Source organism: Peromyscus maniculatus, chromosome 15 (assembly GCF_049852395.1).
Source record: "Peromyscus maniculatus bairdii isolate BWxNUB_F1_BW_parent chromosome 15, HU_Pman_BW_mat_3.1, whole genome shotgun sequence".
In the NCBI taxonomy this organism is placed as follows: Eukaryota; Metazoa; Chordata; class Mammalia; order Rodentia; family Cricetidae; genus Peromyscus; species Peromyscus maniculatus.
In genome coordinates, this window is record NC_134866.1 from 51,082,478 (window position 1) to 51,105,175 (window position 22,698).

Here is a 22,698-nt window from a genome sequence, read left to right on the forward strand (position 1 = left end):
GCATGCAGGTAGCAGTTAGCTGCCCAACCCAGGTGCTGAGACCTGAGCCTTAAAAATAAAACAAAGGGAGATAGCTCAAGTGTTAAAAGCATGTACTGCTTTTGCAGAGGACCAGGGTTCAGATCTCAGGCTGTTGTGGATAATTCTGTAATGAACATGGAGTTTAGTTATATCTTTGAGATAATGGCATGTAATGTACCTGTACGCGCGCACGCACACACACACACACACACACACACACACACAGAAGCTTTATTTGTAATAGTAAAAGGCTATAAATACGTCTCAAATATCCATCAACAATTGAACAAATATATTAACATTACAAAACTGTATTACTATAACATGCATATAAACACATGTATACCATACATACATGAAAAATAAAAATTCAATTAAAATTAGATCAATGTTTGTCTGAGACCGAGGTTGGGACTAATAGAATTATCCTCTAAAGAGGAGTGAAAGGAATTTAACTGCAAAAAGGAATGAATTTTAGAACCATGGAAATGTTTTCTACTTTGGTTGTAGCATTTATATGATCATTAATAATATTCAAATGATATAATTATCATTATGTATTCTACTCTATGCAAGCTATACTTCAATAATATTGAGTTAAAATCAAATAACACAGTGAAGTGTAAGCTTGTATGTATATGGATGCATCTTGAAACATCTTTTTTTCAGTATTAGATCTTTCACATCATTCATTAAAAACAATCTAGCAAAATAACTTACCAATGTAATTTTTTGACATGGAAACTTCTCGTACTTCAATATGAACAGAACCTCTTGGTATCTGCACCACTTCCATATAACCTGGAATACACAAGATGGCCCACAATAAGCAGCCAACTAAAAATGAGTGCTTAGTAGCCAGCTAATATTTGCAATGGGGTTTATTCCTTCATTTCTTCTTTGACTTTGTACTTCATAATTGCAAAATAAGAACAAATTTCCAGTGGGTCTATGAAGAGAAAAATGTTTGACTGGGGGATGGGAGGGAGCTTGAGATAGACTATGACCATGTAGTCCTTGGCTGACCTGGAACTCAATATGTAGACCAGGCTGGCCATGAACTCATAGACATCTGCCTTCATCTGCCTACTTTTTTTTCCTACAATCATCTCAAGATATTTTACAACCTTAACATGTGTAGTATTGTTCCACCTTTCTTTTCTCAACATGCTCTCCTCACACCAGTGCTCTGTGGGTCATCACTGTTTAAAGAAACATGGCAAGTTGGAAGTGGTAGTGTCACCTACAGTCATAGCTTCGCAATGAGGCTGAGAGAACAGGATCACTAATGCCTGGGAATTCAAAGCCAGATAGGATAATTTAAGTGAGATCCTATGTTAAAGAAAAAAGTAGGGCTGGAGGTGTAGCTAGCTCAGTGCCAGAACATTTGCCTAGCATGGTCAAAAGCTTATTTTCAGTCCTCTACAAACCCTCCTCACAGAAAGGCTAACTGAAATAAAATAACATTCTTTAAAATATCTTCATGAAACCACATTTAACATGTAAGAGACTGAAAGGACCACTGTCTGGGGAAAAGACACTGCTGGCCTACATCACGGAAGTTTTCAGTAGGTAGGAAAGGAAAAGCAAGAGTCTTTACTACTGCAGGTCACCAGAGGAAGAGTTCTCTCCATACTCACCTCCTCTGGGCAATGAGTCATTGAAGAACCCTTCAATGGCATCACAGGTACTTCCGTCCCCACCACAGACTCGGCACCTATCTTCCCTAGCATCAGATCCCAAAATATTATCACAACCTACATGCTGAAAACAGAGAATATTCAGTGTGTCAAAAGGGAAATTCTTGGAACCATAACTAATCAAATACATAGAACTTATTTACTTGTATTTCCAGTAAAGGAAATCAAAATATGAAATATTTTCCCATTTAATGTCATTCTCTAGTAAGTACAGCTAATATTTCTAAATACCTAAACAAAAAAGAAAATTGATTTCCTAGATACATGACTATTTCTAACCTAGATTTCTCTTTGATTAATAGATAACATGTTCTAATCCTTTAAAATATTATAATTTATTAGTAATGGACTCCTTCACCTCTAGTCTAGAAATTAAAGAACTAGGAAAGATGATTTATGGTCCTCTATAGGACTACAACAGAGGGTCCCATGAGCTCATCCTCTGCAGGGATGTAATAAAGAGTCCCACTGAGTTCATCCTCTGCAGGGTTATAATAGAGGGTCCCATGAGCTCATCCTCTGCAGGGATATAATGGAGGGTCCCACTGAACCCTACTGTCTGTCCTTCCTAAACCATGGCTTCTTTCAGGCAATTGGTAGTGCTAGATGCTAATTATGAAGTTAATACCTGAGTAAGTTTTTAAAAAATGAATACATGTTTCTTGTTTGGGAATCAAATTGGCATAAACACAAAGGAGATGTAAACATGCAATTTAAGAAGCTAGAATTTCACCTTTTAATTTTGTGTTTAATTACAAAAATAAGGATTTTTAACATATATGGCATATATTTTGGTACCTGAATTTGTATATCTGTAATTTAGCCATTGATATAAAATACAATTTTTAAATAAAACTGTAATTATATCTTATCTAAAAAAAACTGTTATAAAATATATTTTACTTTAAGAATATAAGGAATCTATACAAATACACACAAGTATACACAAATCTCTTTTTCTCTTTACATGCACACATACACACTTATACAAACACAAAGCACGTACACAGACATGCACACAGACACACACATACTCACACACGCGCGCACGCACGCGCGCGCGCGCGCACACACACATGCATTAACTGGATCATTGGATCTAGAGGCAAGTTATCAAAAGGAACTTGGAGATTTTGAAGCTAAGTAAAACAGTGGTTTTATCTCCTCTTTCTCAGTTTGCATCACTTAGCAATGTGCTTCTCTTCAGAGTAAAACAAGCAAAACAAGTCATGAGAACAGTGGTTTTGTGGCTTTTCTTATTACGATAAGATCCATGAATTTGATCCTATCCTTTCCAAGTCATCTGGTTAATGCTAAAGTAAATGCTTTAATAAGACTGACTGTGTAATGAAAACCATCATAATGCCTCAAACAGAGATAAAGTAGGTGGAACATAGCTATTTCACACTTTGAGAAAAAAATTACACTATGAAATATATAAAGTCTTCCAGTAAGAACATATGGTAGCCACATGAAGAAGAGTTGAATTCCTATTCCCTCTCTTTTTCTATTATTTTACATATAAGCCGAACAGGAGGATAATGTAAATGAAAGACAAAAAAATGTATACCCTTGGCAATTATTATAAATATAGTTAAAATTTCAGAAGAAATCACCTTTTGCATGATTTTGTAATATGGATGGGTCATTCTGGTGTGTGTGTGTGTGTGTGTGTGTGTGTGTGTGTGTGTGTGTGTGTGCATGCACACTGTACTGTTGCTCTTCACTGTAATTGAATTTATCTAAAATGCAGCTTTAAAAAATTGAACATAGAAATCAACACAAGTTACTATCTGAGAAAAAGACAAAGTTCTTAAAGACCCCAGCCAAGAAAAGTCAAATCTGAGGCACCTTGCATTCTCCATTGATACAGATATCCAGGGAGTCGGCATTGCACTGGGTTCCATCTATGACTGCAGGGGCCCGCTCAGTGTAGAAATTGTAACCTTCAGCCAGGCAGTTTAAAGCACAAGGTTTTACCCCACCTAGACAAATAAAACATAAGTGAAAAAAGTAGAGTGGTTCTCCTAAGAAAGAGGGATTCAATGTTTTTGTTTATTTTATTTATTTATTTATTTATTTATTTATTTTTGGTTTTTCAAGACAGGGTTTCTCTGTGTAACAACCCTGGCTATCCTGGAACTCGTTTTGTAGACCAAGCTGGCCTTGAACTTACAGAGATCTACCTGCCTCCCAAGTGCTGGGATCAAAGGCATGGGCCATCACACCTGGCTTCAATGTTATTCATATCAAATTGACAATTCACATATACACCATCCCAGAGTATATACTTCAGTGTATAGACTTCTATCCTTTTAAAAAACTTTGTGTTTATTTTTATTGCATCCACAACGGAATGGAAAGGAGTAACTGCTGAGCAGCCTTGTGCTTGAAGCCTTTCAAGAGCACCCACTACATATTACAATTGATCTTGGGTCAAATGAATCATAGTGGAAGTCACCGAACAGTTCTTGTTAAAGTATAAAAGGGAAGTGTTTTAAAAATGAGCTAAGGAAACACAATTTTAGGAGATATGAACAATAACTTTTAGAACAAATAAGAATTCTGTTATATGCTCTGTTAAATCCCATACAAAAACTGTGCTGTGTCGATCAACCAGGAATACACACTATTAAAACAAAACTAAATCTGTGCATGTCTGAAAAACATCATACTCAAAGGGGCTGGAGAATAGTTTCATAAGAGATCAGCAAATCAATGATAGAGTTAACAATGGCATTATGTTTATGCAATTTTTTTTTTCCATCACAGGCAATTTATTTTGTTCTATTCATTCACAGTTAATACAGAAAATACTTGGAAACATTTCCATATAATGTTTGACAACAGAAATCATCAAATAGAAATATACAATGTTGACAGGAGGCAGTACATTTATAATTTATAACCCCAAATGTATTTATAAATTAGAAATGGAAAGATCTACAAATGAAATTATGAAGGTTCACCAAAGTCATTTAATCTGTCAGTTTCTCATTCATTTTTATGTCTTAATAATATTCTATTGTATGAATAAGCCACATTTTATTTCTCTCCAGTATTTGATAGCTATTTGAGTTGTTTTAGCAATTTTTATTAGATTAATAAAAGAAGACAATGTGAAATATAATATTTTAGTTATTGAAATAATATATAGTATGTTTTATGAAAAACATAATAATGGCCATTTTAATGTTTTAGAAATGAGTGTATGTTTATGTGTGCTTGTGTGTGGGTGCACATGTGCCACAGTGTGTGTATGTGTGTGTGTGTAGGTCAGAGGACAACCCATGGGAGTCATTTCTCTCTTTTTACCATGTGGGTTCCAGGAATCAATCTCAGGTCATCTGGCTTGGCAATTGAGTTATCTTGATGACACAGACATGTTTATTTTTATGGTTAATGTGTTAAACAAAAATCAGCAATCCATGAATCATGATTTTATAGAAAAAACAGATATAAATGTAGTCTTACTGGAATGGAAAGAGCACATGTATAAACTATATAAATAAGTGATTACTGATTAAGTTTATGAGTTAAAGTATTTTCTTTATAGCTTTATTTCATAAGGTTTAAAAGAACTGGTTTTATTCTAGTTAGGCTGACAAAAATTCTCTTTGAAGTAACAACATAAAATTATATGCCTGGATTTCAATAAAGTTCTTAGAAACAAGGTTTCCAAAGGGTGAAAAGTAGGTAAAAGAAGAAAGCCAAGTGCATGCTGGGTTCAATAACAAATTAGAGCACATCCCCTAATGAGGTCACTGTTATGATAAGGATGTCCCAATGTTGTTAGATTTTTATTAAAGCCAAGATGAAAGCACAGATTCTATTCCATTTAAACACTTCTGGTTTTTTGGAGGCCGACAAACTGCTCTCTATAGGATGGTTGGTACCTGAAGATGATAGAGAAACAGCAGCTTCTGGATTGTGCAATGGATGAGAATAGTCAGGGAATAAAAAAGAAGAAATAATCTCTGTCTCGAAGATAGAATAATTGGAAGAGCACTGGAAATCACAGAGGGAGGCTAAGTCAGCTGAAAGTGAGGAGTAACAGATGGGCAATGCGGGGTGGGGCTGGAGGTGGGGAATAGCAAGCCACCCTATCTTAAGGAGGAAAGCAGAAGCAGAAACCTCACCCCAAGGTGGTTTGTTTTCTTCTCTATTAGCCATATTGGGGATTATTCACTAAAATTAACACCAAATAAACCCAGAGCTATCCAAACAGACAGGCAAATTGCAACATAGGAACTGAAGAAACGAGCAAGCACGGTGACACGACAGCTCTGGGAGATCACAAACTCCCAATTACCAAACCTAAAGGTTCGGAAATACAGAAAGGCCAATTGAAAAAAGTCAAAAATACTTCCAAAAGTAATAAATGACTTCAAGAAAACAAGCAGGCAGAAGAGTAAAGAAAATCAATTCAAGATGTAAGAATGTTAGCAGTACAGAAGAGAGATCCACAACATGGATGAGAAACACAGGAAGGGAACTGAGATCACGAAAGAAAAAAAAAAAGTCAAACAAATGCTAGAAATGAAAAACTCATCAACCATATCACATAGTGGAAAGCATCACCAGTAGACTAGACCAAGAGAAGAAAGAATATCAGAGGTGGAAGGCAAGGCTGAGGCAATGCAATACTCCAACAGCAAGAAAGGAAGGGAGGGAGGGGGGAGGGAGGGAGGGAGGGAGGGAAGGAGGGAGGGAGGAAGGAAGGAAGGAAGGAAGGAAGGAAGGAAGGAAGGAAGGAAGGAAGGAAGGAAGGAAGGAAGGAAGGAAAGAAGAAAAGAAAAAGCAGTATGTCTATTGCATTTGAAATGTCTATTGCATCTGAAAACTGTGGCAAATGATTAAGGGGCCAAACCTTCTAGAATGGATGTGGTTAAGGAGCCAAGATAAAAGCTTAAGTCACAGAAAAGCTAGTCAATGAAGTGGTATCTAAAATTTCCTCAGATCTGGGGAAAGAAATGAACATTCACAATCAAGAGTGACTTGGAACACTAGATATGCATGACCAAGGAAGAGTCTCTTCACAACACATTATAGTCAAGATGCTAAAACTATTCAGTAAACTATTAAAAATTGTAATAAAAAAGCCAACTCAATTGAAAAGGCAAAAGCATCCAAATAAACAATATCAGACATCTCAGCAGAAACCCTAAAAGCCAGGAAAATTTCAAGCTCTGATATTAATCATCAACCAAAATTACTAATTCTAGCAAGTTGTCTTATAATATCAGTATGGAATGAAGATATTTCAGGACAGGCAAAAAATTAAGGCACTTATTACCATCAGGTCTGCAGAAAATAATCAAAAGAAACATGATGCTCAGAGGATGAAAAAGATTGCTGTAATCATGAGGAAAGTATAAATTTAATGAGAGAAATAGATTAACAAAGGAGAACTAAGAGGAAGTTAACCATGCAACACTGAGGAAGCCAGCAACCCCCCAATACACATAGGGAACCAAAAGAAAAAAAAAACCAATAATCAAATTTAGAAAAAAGTCAACAAAATTATAGGAATTGCTACCCCCTCCTAAAAACAATAATCATAATTCTCCAAATAAAATATGAAGATTAGCATATTGGAACAAGTCTATAATGACCTCATAGAATGCAGGTAGAGGAGCAAGGGTTGACTGGGGATGGAGACAGAAGGGCAGGCAGAAGAGGGAGCATGGAGAGGGACGACTAACATTAATTACCTTAGAAAACGCCATAGGGAAGTGCACTACTGAAAACCTTCCGAAAACATACACATATTCATACACACAAGAAACTTGGAGGAGTTATGCTATAGTGAGAAGACAGTGTCTCCCCCAGCCACCAAAGGCCAGTGAATGAAAAGCCCAGTGCTAGGTATGGGTTACTCATTTTTTAGTTGTTGGTCAATGAGGTCCCATAGACGCTCCAGAAAGCATTATAGGCTATTGCTGTTGCTCTTGGTTACCCTATAGAATTTGATGGCAATATTCTATTGCTGAAAACACCATAGAGCAGGGAGAAATCTAGCTATTACTGACCTGGAGGCTTCATTTCTATTGACCTGCTTTCATGTTAGAAAGTGCTGTGCATGCTACAAGGAAATAAAAATAAAAACAAAAGTCTTTCTAGGGATGAACCCTGCAAGCTACAGTAAGACTGGCTTGGTAAGATATGCTCTTTGATGCAATATGAATATTATGAGAATGAGCAAACTATTTTCTGATTGGACTTAAAGCCTGCACTGAAAGATGGAACCCATGCCTGGAACTATTGTTAACAGGGCCCCGAGTCTGTTGCTGGCTAGGCCACAGGTCCCAGCAGAGAACCCAGTATTATTATTTAGCTAAATAGACTCAGTAATAAACTGCCCTGTATGATCTTATCTTTACACTCACAGATTAGTGTCTCTCAACCCTCATCAGACAAGCTTCTTTGTGCAGTAGATGGTGATCAATACAGAGATCCACATTTGTTGAAGTGTGAAAAATAAAAGACTGTAGAGTACTCACATCCATATTATACCCTTCCCCAAAGGTCTGGGGATCATTTTGGAAGAGGGAGTGGAAAGATTTTAAGAGCTAGAGTTAGTGGACATCTACAGCAAAAACTTTTCCTGTATAATGGCTGCACAAAAACACAAGCAGCTGTGACTGCTTGCATACGACCTGCAGCATGGGTTTGGGAAGGCCTCATGAAGTTCTGCCCCAGCTGTGGTAGAGCTACTGGCAATTGATGGCTGATGGAGAAGAGAAAGTCCTTTTCCTTCAGGTGGCCGGCTACACTCCAACGGATGGCTCCACACTCACACACATACAGGCAGCATTAAGTTGACTCAGTGAGTTTAAAAAAAAAAAAAAAAGAGCAAGAAAAGAGAGCATGAAGTTGGGAGGGAAAAACAGTAGTGTGGCTGATAATTGTGAAATTGTAGGGGAGGGAAAATGGAGGTGGATTTGATCAAAATTCATTACATACATGTATTGTGAAATTCTCAAACAATAAAAAAGAAACAAGCCAGGCATAGTGGTGCAGGCCTTTAATCCTAGCGCTTAGGAGGCAGAGGCAGAGGCAGGTGGATCTCTTGAGTTCAAGACCAGCCTGGTGTACATAGTGAGTTCTAGGACAGTCAGAGCTATATAGTGAGACTCTGTCTCAAAAAATATAAAACAAAATAAAAAATAAACATATCTAGCTGGCAAAGACATAAACAGTAACACAATCAAGCCACTGGAAGCATAAGTAAGAGGAGCTGCATTTCCATCTAATAAAGCGGCTGAAAACTTTACAAAGATCACTACCTATTTTTGTTAAGGAAACAACACATTCAGCTGCTGTAAAAACCATAAATACACAGATAGGCACTAAACATTGATGTACCCAATGTTTATAATGTACCCAATTTAATAAACTTTACACTAAATGGCCAGTTAAGTCCAAATATAGTAATAATTAAGTAACTTCTCAATAGATCAACCAGATAACCCCAAAATTCACAGAAACTTGATAGTTAAATTGATCAAATGGACTTAACAAGTATCTACAGTACCTAAATGTCCTCTAAATTGGATCACATTTTAGGTAATAAAAATAAAAACAAAACAAAACCATATAATATCTTGCATTTTATCAGATCATAGCAGAATGAGACTAAATGTCAATATCAAGAGAAATTATAGATAATATACAAATACACAGAGTGATTCGCAAGTCATTTGAGAAAATAGGAAGGAAATTAAAAAATTTAGGTGAAATGAAAACACAATGTATAAGAATCTTTGAAACACACAAAAAAAGATAATTCTAAGAAGGCTTTTAGCTGACTCCCTTAGAAACTACATTGAGATATTTTATCTTTAGACCTTCCTACAAGTGGCCACGGGCACCCCTAAAACTCTACAAGCCTCCTCCCTACTTCTCAAGGCCAGCAGCCTAAATGTGATTCCACAGACAACAGATGCAAATTCCACAGACATCTGTCCCAACTTTGAAGAAATAGAGAGAATGCATACCATTTGAGCATTTTCGGACGATTACCCCAGGGAAGAAAAGTAGGAGGCTCTCAGTACCTGGGTTGTCTTTGTGCATTCAGAGAGGGCATACAATCTAAATAATTCCTTTCTAAGGGAGAACAATTAGTGTGTAGTTAACCCACTTATAGTAAGCATCTAGCAGAGGCTAGAATCCCTAGCTGAGCTGATTGGTGAAGATATTTGGCTATCTAAAAGCCAATCAGTAGAGATTTTAGGAGACCTTTAATTGTGAGAACATCAACATGAAGGCTTCATGTATGATAAAAATCAAGAAATACGACACTACTAATAGAACACAAAAATACTCCAGCCAAGAACTCCAACAAAATGGAGATTTATGAAGAGTTTAACAGAGAAATTGAAATAATAGTTTGGGCTGAGATTATAGGTCAGTGACAGAGTATATGAGCTTAGCAAGCTGGAGTCCCACAGATCAATCTCCTATACATATAGAGAAGCAAAAATTACATACAACATAAACACCACACATTCAGAAGTTTAAGGAAGCTAGAGCATAGATGAACAACTATTTGAAATCAGAAAAAAATAATATATGAACAAAAGGAGTTAAATTGAGATAGACACAGAACAGAAATCTTGGAGCTGAAGAATATAACACATAACGTGGAAAATGTATATGAAAGCAGTAACAGTTGATTCAATAAAGTGAAAGGAAGAATCCATGACTCAGAATAAGGTCATTTGGAAAAAAATAAGGAAATAAAAGGAATAAAGAAAACCTACAGGATTTATGAGAAACCATTAAAAACATTCACACTGTGGGACTCTTGAAGGAAGAGAGAAAAAAAATGAGGAAGAAAGTTTATTAAAAGGAATAATGGCACCAACCCCTCCCCCAATTCTGAGGAAAGAGATGAATATTCGGGTGTGTGATACATGAAGTTCTCTAATAAGTTTCAAGAAAAGATTTCACAGAGCTATTATTATCAGGCTTTGGATGTAGCTCAGTGGTAGTGTGCTTACCTAGTTCGTGTTAGGTGCTGAAGGAAACTCCTGGTCCCACAAAAACAAACAAACAAACAAAGCTACTAAAAAAACAAAGAAAAAGAGTGCTGAAAGAGAAGATAGGTTTATAAGGTACAAGGCAACTCCACAGGTCTTTCCATGTATTTCTATGCAGAGCTGTATGAAAGCAAGGTGACAGACCCAAAGTGTTGAAAGGAAAACACTGCTAGCCATGTATATTTTATCTGATAAATCTCTTCTTCAGAAATTTCAGCACGATGAAGACTTTACAAGATGTGTAAGATCTGAGGGACTTCATAATGACAAGACAAATCATAGGGAAAAAATGCCAAAGGGAGTTCTTCAAAATGAAATAAAGAGATCCTAATTAGTAACATCAAAGCACAAAAATCGGAGGTAAAGATAAGTATACTATTGAATTAAGACTAATATTAATACCACTACGGCAGCATGTAACCGCCCATAATTCTGGCATTAATGGCTAACAGGCAAAAGTATTTAACACATCTATAGCTATGGTTTGTTAATAGATGCTGTGGTGGTTAATCTCCATTGTTTACTTTGCTAGATTAGAATCATCATGGAAGTATGCCTCCTGGGGTGTCTATGAAAGTGTTTCTAGGAAATTCTAACTGAGCAGGGCAGACCCAGACTGAACGTGGATAGCACCATCGAATGAGCTGACGTGCCAGGCAGAAGAAAACAGAGAAAATCAGCCGAGCATCGACATTCATCTCTTGGGTGGTGGTTTTAATAATGGCCCCTGTAGGCGCATATATTTGAATGTTTAGTCACCAGGAAGTGAAACTCATTGGACATGTGGCCTTATTGAAAGAAGTGTGTCACTGGGAGGTGAGCTTTGAGGTTTCAAAAGGTAATGCTAGGCCCAGTCTTTCTCTGCCTCTCTCTGCGTATGCATCAGGGTGTAGCTCTCAGTTACTCCTCCAGCCCCTGCCTATCTGCATGCTCCCCACCATGATGATAATGGACTAAACCTCTGAAACTGTGAGCAAGCCCCCATTTAAATGCTTTCTTTTATAAGAGTTGCCTTGGTCATGTGTCTCTTCAGAGCAACACAACACTGACTAATACCTCTCTCTACTTCCTAAGGACAGAAGTGTCAAGCTGCCATATGATCCTGCCACCATACTTTCCTTAAACTGTGAGCCAAAATAAATCTTTTCCTTAAGTCTTTCTTACTGAATATTTTGTCACAACAACAAGAAAACTTAAAACACACACACACACACACACACACACACACACACACACACACACACAGAAGTAAAATGTGTAAAAATTATAAAATGTGGCATTATAAACAGAAGTCAAGAGAGTTAAAGTGTATAAATTTTCTATGTGATCAAATTTAGATTGTTGTCAGCTTAAAATACATCAATATAATAATAAAATATTTCATGCAATCCTCGTGGAAACCCACAAAGCAAAAACTAGTAAATACACAGAAGAAAAATGCCAAGGGGGTTAAAAAAAATCTATAAAACAGTCGAAATAAGTGACAAATGGTGATAGACAAATTTGCCACAAACATTTATTTTAAATTTAAAGGCAGATTAAATTCTTTAATTAAAAGATGTAGGGGAGACTTGAATGCATTTAAGAAAGATTTAAAAAGACTCAAGTTTATATACTGCTGATATATAAGTCACTTCAGATTTAGAGACACATTAAACTGTAAGCGAAAACATGGAAAGATTCCATGCAAGTAGAAATTAAAAAACAGCAGTAGGAACTATATAAGAAAACAAAGGACACTGAGTGAAAAAGTACAGTGACAAAGAAGAGATTATAAAACAATAAGTAGTTAATTAAACAAATGCAATTTACATTTGCAAATACATATACATTCACCAATGGAGCACCAATACACATAAAACAAATGTCAACAGATCTGAGGGGGGACATACACACTGAAACAATAAAAGGAGATTTTGATATTCCACTTTCAACAATGGGTACATCAGCTGGACAGAAAAGCAAGGCAAAAATATTGGAGTTTAGCTTCTTGTAGACAAAATAGACACACTACATAAAGGTATCTTTTTCTGAAGTGTGTGCAAAACATTCTTTAGAGTAGAAAATAGGTTATGATTAACAAATTTAAGATTAGAATAACATCTAGCATCTTTTTCTGTCTACCATGATTAAGTAGGACTTACACCAGGGAAAAAAGTATGGTCCAGGATATACAAATCAATAAACCTACCACATCACTATTATAAAGCAAAGGACAAAAATCTCAAATGATCAATTAAATAGATACAGAAAAAATTGACAAAACGCAACCAACTTTTCATTATGAAAAGTCTCAATTAATTAGGAAGAGAAGGAAAGCATTTTAACACATTAAAGGCCATCATGATAAATCCATAGCTAACATACTATACAACTGAGAAAAGTTGAAGGCCTTTCCTCTAGCCTATGGAAGAAAAGAGATGCCCATTCTCATCATTTCTAGTGAGCACAGTACTACAAGTACTAACCAGGAAAGAAAAGGTATCCTAACTGGAAAGTAAGAAAATTGACCGCTTTCACTGATTAGAGAACCCTCAAGACTCTGCTCAAAAATCCTGTTAGAAATAATGAGAAAAAAAAAAAAAAAAAAAAAAAAAAAAAAAAAAAAAAAAAACAGAAAAAGCCTTCCCAGAGTTCTTACAGACTCACAAAAGACACTGACTAGCCACAGCAATCTTGAGTAAGAATAAAGCTGGAAGAATTACACTTCCTGATTTCCCATTGTATTTCAGAACTGAAGAAATCAGAGTCGTGTGGTGATTTCTAAAGCAGGCAATGCAGTGATGAAACATAATAGAAGTCTGTGAAATAAACCCATGCATGCAAAGCAAGTGATCTTCAACCAATCTGCCAAGAATGCATAAGGATAATCTTCTAAATAAGTCGTGGTAAGAAAATTAGACATTCACATGGAAAAAAAAAATGAAATCATAGCCTTATCAGACACCACACACAAAATTGACCAAAATGGATTAAAGCCTTACACAGGAGAGCCAAAGCTATAAAACAACCAGAAGAGAACAAGCATTCCATGACTTTGGTTTTGGCAGAGGATTTTTGGAAATGACACCTATAGCATAGGCAATAGATGCCAAAATAAACAACTGGGGCTGTATAAAATTAAAACACTTTTAAAACTGAGAAAGTAATCCCCCAAATGAAAAGGCAATCTGTGGAATGCTAAAAAGTATTTGCAAGGCATATATGCAATAAGGGTCCATACCCAAAATTTATAAAGAGCAAAGAAAATTTAGTAAACACAAGAAATAACCCAGATGAAAATTGTCCAGTTGTATAAAATAGACATGTTTTCCCCAAGAAGATGTACATAGGGCCCATAGGTACTTGGGAAAGTGTCTTTTTTTTTTCACTAGAGAAACACTAGCCAAAACCACATCGAGATATTACCTCACAAGTACTAGAAACCTATTGATTAAAAGTCACAATGTAAGAGGTTGTGGCAAGAATTTTGAGAAAAGGGAGTCTTTATATATCATGGCCAGGAATGCAAGTTGGTACTGTCATAATGGAAAACACTATAGAGGTTCTTCAAAAATTAAAGGCAGCACTACAATACATCCTAGCAATGTGGCTTCTGGATAAATCTCCAAAATATAAAATGGCTGTCTCAAAGCTTTTACTACATTCTCATGTTCACTGCTGTTGATTTCACAAAAGCCAGTCTCTCAACAGATGAATAGATACAGAAATGGTGAGATATACAAACACAATATGTTTGTAGACATGAACATATATACACCACATGAACACGTGAAATTCAGCCTTTCTAAAGAAATGATTCCTAAAATTTGAGACAAACTGAAGAACTCACAAAACATTACGATAAGTGAAACAGGCCACGTATAGAAAGACAAATTTCATGTGATCTCACCTAAGTGGAATCTAAGAAGGTCAAACTTGGAAGAGCAGAAGGGAGAGAGGTGGTTACCAGAGACTGGCTAAGATGGAAAAATGGGGAGATTTTGTCAAAGGATAAAAAAACTTTTAAGAGAAATTCTGGAAATACTGTAGTTAATAGTAATGTATTTCTACTTGAAATTTGTTCCGTACACGTAAAATGTAGTTACGGTCTTAGGAATTCCCATCACACTTAAAAAGGAAGAACTATGTGGATTGGTGATATGTTAGTTCACAGTGCACACATTCATGAAAACATCCTCTCAGCCTACATACAGTTTATAAATTATTTCTCAAGGAAGCTAATAGAAAAGGAGGCATAATTACACATGAAGGAAAGAACTTCAGGGCCAGTGAAATGGTTCAGTGAGTAAAGGTGCTCCTTTTGTTGACCTGAGTTTGACCCCTGGAACTCAGAGTAATGAGTCAGCAAACCGACCCCCCCCCCAAAAGTTGTCCTCTGACCTCCATACAAAAGCCAATGCATGCACGTAACAGCACTTTCACATACATATACACACATATTGATAACAAATAACTTTGTAAAAGAGGAGACCGGAGGGGACTCTGTAATTAAAGACCTTATCAACCAATTAGATTAAGTTATATCTCATTACAAATTTAGAGCTAATGGACTATGCAATAATTACATAAACAGTAATTATTAAATCTCTGAGACAAATAATCCTATATGTATATAAACCTAAGGAAATACATTCAAATACATGTGCAATAAAAGTCTGGAGAGGAAGTGGATCCATATAGTAAAAACATATTGAACATACTTCTTTCAATAGCTGGTAGAACTAGAGCAGAAAAAAAATAGAAAGAATGCAAAAGATTATATACCAGTCTCAAGCAGGCTGCCCTCATGGATATGTACAAGAACACTGTACCCAATAACTGTAGAAAACACATCGGTTTTACATACACACACAACACTCATGGAGAATACAGTGTATTCACTGATCCTAATGTGGCCAAACAAAGAAACTATTAAGGATGCCCTAAATGTAGAGGCAAAAGAGTGAGAGTTGTCATCATGGAAATGCATGAAAGAATAAAACTCACAGGTAAAGGAGATGTACAGATGAAGCTGGGAATAGAATCGAATTTTATCACTGTGGAAGACCACCAAACCACAAGGCTAAAGAGTGTGAGAAATAAGGATATGCCATGAGATCACAAAGTAATTGAGAAAATGACTGAATCAAGTCCTCACTTACTAAAAAGGACCTTGAATGAAAATGGACTAATATTTGTAATCAAAAGACTTAATGCAGTTGAGTAGATTTTTAAAAAAGATTTGTCAATATTCTCCTTACAAGAAACTCCATTCACTAGTAATGATACATACAGATGTACATAAAAAGCTAAAAAGAGAGATTCCATACGAACAGAAATGAACGGTGAGCACAAGTAGCTATATTTTCATCAGCAAACACAGACTTTAATTTTACTATAAAAGGAGATGTGATCCCTGTACAGTTCTAATAAATAGATCATTGACTAAGAGGAGGTAGCAATAATAAATAGCTCATATATGCATCGGGTCTACAGCATCCAATTCCACTACATAGCAAATGGACTTCATAGACATTTACCAAACATTTCATCAAATACACATTCTTATCAGCATAGGGAACATTCTCAATGATAGACCAACAAAAACTATTAAAACTGATAGGTAAATTAACTAATATTGGAATACATAAAATCAAGACAGAAAAGTAGCATTTTATATATCAATAATACATTTGATGAGAAAATCAATCATAATTACCATAGTCTTTCTCTGCATTCTCTTTTATTCTCTCTTTTCTATACATACACACACACAAACACAGAGGAATACATTTAAATTATATGGTGTAGGCTATAAAACAAGACCTTGTTGCAAAAAATAAAATAAAATAAGCAAAAAATATATATAATGATAAACTAACAAGATGGGCATGGTAGCATGCAGTGGTATTCTCAGTACTTTGGAGGGTGAGATAGGAGGATCATGGTCAGCCTGGGTTACAGAGCAAGACCCTATTTCAAACAAAACAAGTGGCCAAATAACCTGATTTAAAAATGGGCAAAAGGCTAGATATCTCTCACCTTCACACAGATACCATCTCATCTCAGTTGGAGCAGACATCTTTAAAAAGGCAAAAAGTAACAAATACTGAGTGCTCTGGAGAAAAGAGCACTTAGGCATGATGGTTAGGGATGTAAATTAGTATAGCAATTATGAAAAATAGAGAAGTGCCTCAAACAACAAGAAGTGGAACCATGACAGAAAACCAATAATGTTAATAACTGTATATGTTCAAAGGAGCTGAGATCCTTGCATCAAAGACACACCTGCATACATGTTTATTGCAGCAGTATATACTACTCTCTACACCCAACAAATGAAATCAGTGAAGATGCCTGCCAATAGATAAGTGAAGTTTTCAGTGTGGGAAGTAAACTTAATGGAATATCATGCAGCCATGGAAAGAATGAAGCACATCATTTGTCCCAGCGCCGATGGAACTAGAATACATTGTATTGGGAATAGGACAAGTGGACAAAGGAAGATGCCACATGTTCTCCTTCTTCTGTGAAAGAGAAAAAAGTTGATCACACTGAAGAACAACAATGGTCAGTATGAGACAGAAGTAAAGTGGCAAGGGAAATGGAGAAGAGTTGGATAACAGATGCCAACATCTGGCTAGATAGAAGAAATTAGTTCTCCCAGACAACTACAGTCTATGACAATTTGTTATATGCCTCAAAATAATTGGAGAAGAGTTTGAAGGCCCCATAACACATAAATAATAGTGTGTACTACCAGTCACACAATTTTGATTTGATGATATGTTCATCAAAGTCCTCAAATGACCATACTGCACCACGTAAGTATAAATAGTTATCAATTAAAAATAAATTAATAAAATTAAAAAATGGTTTGAAAGGAAAACAACTTTGAGGAAAAGATACATAAACAACAACAACACACAAACAACCAAGTACATGAGAGAATGCTCAACCCAATCACCTGAAAACGCAAACTAACTTTCCAGGGAAACACCAAATACTGGTTAGGATGTTGGAGTAAATAGAACTCTCAGCCGCTGTTGGTGGAAGTGTAATATGGTACAATCATTTTTTAAAAACATCAGGCATTTTCTTTTAAAACTCAACTCTCACCTGTTCTATTGCATAATATTCCACCCCTGCTCATTCACCCAAGAGAAAGGGAAACATAGGCTCATAAAAGACCTGAACAGAACAGTCACACCAGCTTGTTCATGCATGACAAATGAAAACTAAAATTGACCCAGGTATCCATACACAGCAGAAAGCAAAACAAAGTGATTATTACAGAAGAATACCACTCAGCAACAAAAAGATTAAACTACTTCATATCACAACATGGATGAATATAAAAAAACACTGGCTAGAAATAGTAATGGGCAAGACTATATGAAGTTCTTGGGTATGCATTATGCAAGAAAGATGAGCAATGGTTACCTCTTGGAGAGTTGACTATGGATGTGAAGAAATATGAAGACTGTTTTGGGACTAAACATTTATGTCCTCTCCAAATGTCTATGTTCAAAGCAGAAGCCCGATATAATGGTATTTGAAGAGGGAGCCTTTGGCAAGCAATTGGGCCATAAGAATTAGGCCCTTATGAATTGGATTAGCGTCCAGGAGCTTTTCCATCTTGTATCATTGTATCATGGTAGGAACAATGAGAAGATGGTAGTTTGCAACTCAGAAAAGGACCCACCCTAGAATTCACCCCTGCAGGCCCCCTGATCTTTGGTTCTAGCTTCCAAAACTGGGAGCAGTCAATGTCTGTTGCTTAAGACTGTTAGTTTATGAAAAACAGTTATAGATATTAACCAGTAAGGACTAGGGTAATGTTGGAGGTAATGGTGACATTCTGTATCTCACTCAGGCATCATGGGTATACATAGCTGGCAAAATTCCGAGAAAACACAGGTAAGATATATGCATTCCATTGTCCATATTCTTAGGGCAAAAGAAAAAGTGATCAGTCAACTGAATGATGGCCAATGGTACCCATGCCAAAGCATTCAGAGGAAAACAGCTACAGGTTAATTTAACATGCATCAAAACCAGCATGATTAAGAAGTGGCTAGGGAGATGAGCATACATGTATATAATAAAATGATAATGGTAAAATATTGGTGGTCAGTACACAGATGTTATGCTCAAAAACTTTTTAAAAGTATTCTGTCCTTGTATAATTTTTTAAAGCAAGATTTTATAAAACAGTGCTTTTAATAGTGCATTGAAAATTTCCATACAACAAATTGTACTTTATGTTTTGAAAGTAAAAACCTAATCTGCTTAATGACAAATATTAGTCTTTGATACATGTCCAAATTAAGCAGCAAAATGCTTTCAGACAAGGAAAAATATTTATTCTAGCCAGGCATGGTAGCACACAATTGCATATCCAGTATCCAGGAAGCCCAGTCAATAGAAGAGTAAGTTTGAGGCAAGCCTGAGCTACATAGCAAAAACTTGTCTCAAAAATAAAACAAAACAAAAGTCTCACCTGGAACAAAACTTAAGATGTGGCCAGTAAGTTAGCTCAATGGGTACAAGCTCTTGCCACCAAGCCTTTGGACCTGACAAAGTGGAGGACTAAATTGACCCTGTGACTTGTCCTCTGACTTTCACACAAGAGTTCTGGGGAAGCCCGTGCTCATGTATGCACACACCATAACTTCTAAAAAGTAAAAATTAAAGCAAATCCAACAATAGACCTTTAGAAAGATCATTAGCCTTTGACTAAGAAAAAAAATAAACAGGTTTCTTTTTCTCTTTGGAGTTGGTTGAATTGATTTATGTCAGCATATTTTGTTTTAAGGAGATAACTGCAAATATTCAATGATTATAATTTACTTCAGGAAAGTCTCAAGCAGAGCTCATATTTTATAAATTTTATGTGTCTACATACTTTCTAGAAATTTTTTAACTTATTAAAGAGAATTATTTTTTAAGATATAATTTTTAATAATTTTTAAACTGTTACATATAATTTATCACAGGGTTGCTAAATATGAGACTTGTAAAATAACATGAGTATTTTCTTCCTTTGACTAGTAAACACTAATTCTAACTAACATGTCCATGAAGGTCTGCTTGTGTATATTTACATACTCTTAGATTTGCAGAGCTCTCAAGCATGAGTGCTCTGCTGGGTCATACGTTACCTCCAGTATAGGGTTTCCAGTTATAATGCTTTCCCCGGAAAGGCATATTGTCAAAGTCTGCACACTGTTTTTCTCGAAAATCTCGGGAACCCAAAGGGCATGGCTAAAATAAAATAAAATCATAAATGGTACCATTGTTGTAAAATATCAAAACCAAGGGACAGTGTCCCTAAAATTTGTATTTACTGACCACCACCCTATCTCCTCTGGGTTTCATCTGACTTTTGTTTTACCAGTCTACAATCAAGACTCACACTGGGATGTCCAAGTTGTAAGTCTAGGTGAAAAAAAAAATGACCACAGTGACTTAAACTAAGTGCTAGAAAGCTGCCATGGAACTTTACATGTTTCATAGCCATTATACCGCCTTACAGAGACACATGGAAACCAGACAAGAACCTAGACCACAAGACCCCTTGGTAACCATGTCTGGAGCCCAGGTACCATAGCTCGCTGTAGATTTCCTTTCAGGCTCCAAGACACACAGCATTGAGATGGCATCTAGCTTGTAAATTGACATTTGTACCCCGATCATTGCAGATGCTTCTGGATGAAAACCAGAGGTCAAACTGGGAAAAATGCTAGGATTCAACTCCAAGCACCTTCAAATCAAAGTGTGTGGACTTACTAAAATGTAAACTTCACATTTTAACATCACAGAAAATGAAATGACTCATTGGTACCAAATGTGCACATGTTTTTAGGGAGAAAGGAAATGGTGAGGAAACAATAACTGGTTATAAAAGTTTGGAATGTTTCCTTTACCTGAAAAATTTAAAGAGAAAATCCTGCCAGTCTAACTAGGTCTAAATTATAATTGCCACAGTCATCCTTTACTCAACTCTAAGTACAAAGATTGAAAGTATAACATCTCATGAAGTGTTTCAGCAATAGGACAATTTGATTCATCTTTTAGATTTCTAGAACATTATAGCGCTTAAATAATAATAAAAAAAAAAGCTATAAATTTTGAAACACTGAGAAAACTTTCCACTTGAACATAAAACAGAATATATCATGAAAGAACAAGATGGAAGGAAGATAATGTTGGATATCCAAGCCAGGCTGGCACTGTAGATGGTGGGCAGTGACAGCATGTTACTGAACCACACCCCCAGTCCAGGAAAACTTAGCTCAGAATGACAAACAAGTGACAAGTGAGTTACAGGCATCCTCAGACAATCTTGAGGACCTTCTTAGCACCTCGCTTAGACATCTTTCTTTGTAGGTCTTAGTACAGTGTCCAAGATCAGTAAGTAATAGTAAATAGTTTCTATGAAATGTGTGAAAGTAATAGACCATGGTGTGCAAATATTTACATGGCTTTCATTACTTACTATAGGCTATGGCTCAAAATTTTTAGGATATGAAGTCCAAAGCCTCAGATTTTAAAATAGTGGCAGCAGCTTTACATTATGTTAAGCACCTCAAATCTTTAAATGTACTCAGTATAGTGGAATACACCACCAATTCCAAAGCTAAGGCTTCTTTCTATGTAGTTACTCTTTTGCCTACTTTTAGCAAGTGTGTTGTCTTATGCTTGCAAGCCCTTCTTTTCATTGTTAGCTAATATTTGGATCTTTGGAACACTGACATGTGACATTGCTACATGACATCCCTTTACATTGCTACATGACACTGTCATCTACAAAGTTCATGGTCAAGAGACAATCATACTACAATACATACAAACAAACAAAAACCTGCAAAAACAAAAGACAAAAAAAAAACCCTCACAATCTTTTAAATGTTTATGATTTGGGGAGGCCATAGTCATAGCTGTCATTAGTTATATATGTCTGATAAACATGGTTGAACATAATAAATGTTTTCTTTTCCAACCTATTTTCCCTTTTTTAAAGACTAGTTTTTATGTTTAATTATGTGTATGTGTTTAAGGGAGCAAGAAAATATGCACATGAGTGTAGGTAAACAAGAATGCCAGAAGAGGGAGCCAGATTCCCTGGAGCTAGAGTTACAGTTGTGTTGAGTCACCCAACATGGGTTCTGGAATTGTACTCAGATCCTCCGCAAGAACAGCATATGCCCTCAACCACTGGGCCATCTCCCTGGTCCATTTCTAGGCTATTTTCAAAGACTCTTTCATGAGAGCTAAAGTTGTCTGTCAGTGGTTTTACCAAGCACCAAATCTGTTTTTAAAGCAAATACCAATTTTGAAAATATATGTAATTTGAAATGTAGATACATGTTTTCATCTAAAAAAGTACCACCTACTTAAAAGTTTTGTCCAAGCACAGTTTTTAATCTAGTTGAAAAGACCAGATTGAGGTGGGAAAAGGACATAACTATTTCAAGAAACATAAACAGCAAACAACAATATCTTACAGCTTGTCTGTAGGTGTTGCATGTGTGAAAGAACAATGTGCCATGTAATAAGTTATGGAAATACTAAATTTGAAAAAAAAAACTTTGAGTGTGTCCTAAAGTATGCAACTAAGATAGTTAAGAAATAAAAAGGATTTGAGGAGATTATTAAGACTGTGCTAGGGGGTTTATTGAGAGGAAAGCTAAGTAAAGCTATGCAGGCAGGAAGGAAGAGATTATATGTTCTGAATGGTGGAAAAGACCATCCTATACCAAAGATAGGAACTGTACAAGATCCCAAGGAGAAACAACAGCTCTTCCGCAAACACCAGTACAAAGCTCGGAGTTAACACATTAAAGCATTCGCTGAAAGCAAAACTAATAATGCTGCTTTCCAGTGTGTTCTGAGGACCCTTTAAAATGGAAAGAAAGCAAAGAGTCAATGAAAGAAGCTGCTGTTTA

The 22,698-nt window shown here is 36.0% G+C and overlaps 1 protein-coding gene across 8 annotated transcripts in view; it reads right to left on the bottom strand.

Annotated features, from left to right (window-relative positions):
- Adamts6 (ADAM metallopeptidase with thrombospondin type 1 motif 6) overlaps window positions 1-22,698 on the bottom strand; it is a 250,439-nt gene that overhangs the window by 65,115 nt on the left and 162,626 nt on the right. For all 8 annotated transcript variants that reach the window (XR_013044769.1, XM_076551952.1, XM_076551953.1 and 5 more), the window contains 4 exons: window positions 19,912-20,014; window positions 3,573-3,706; window positions 1,662-1,785; window positions 742-822 (listed from right to left, as the gene is read on the bottom strand). Coding sequence is in view for 7 of the 8 variants with exons in the window: in XM_076551952.1 (XP_076408067.1) it covers window positions 742-822; window positions 1,662-1,785; window positions 3,573-3,706; window positions 19,912-20,014 (442 nt within the window). In the remaining variant the exon portion in view is untranslated. The remainder of the gene's footprint in view (window positions 1-741; window positions 823-1,661; window positions 1,786-3,572; window positions 3,707-19,911; window positions 20,015-22,698) is intronic.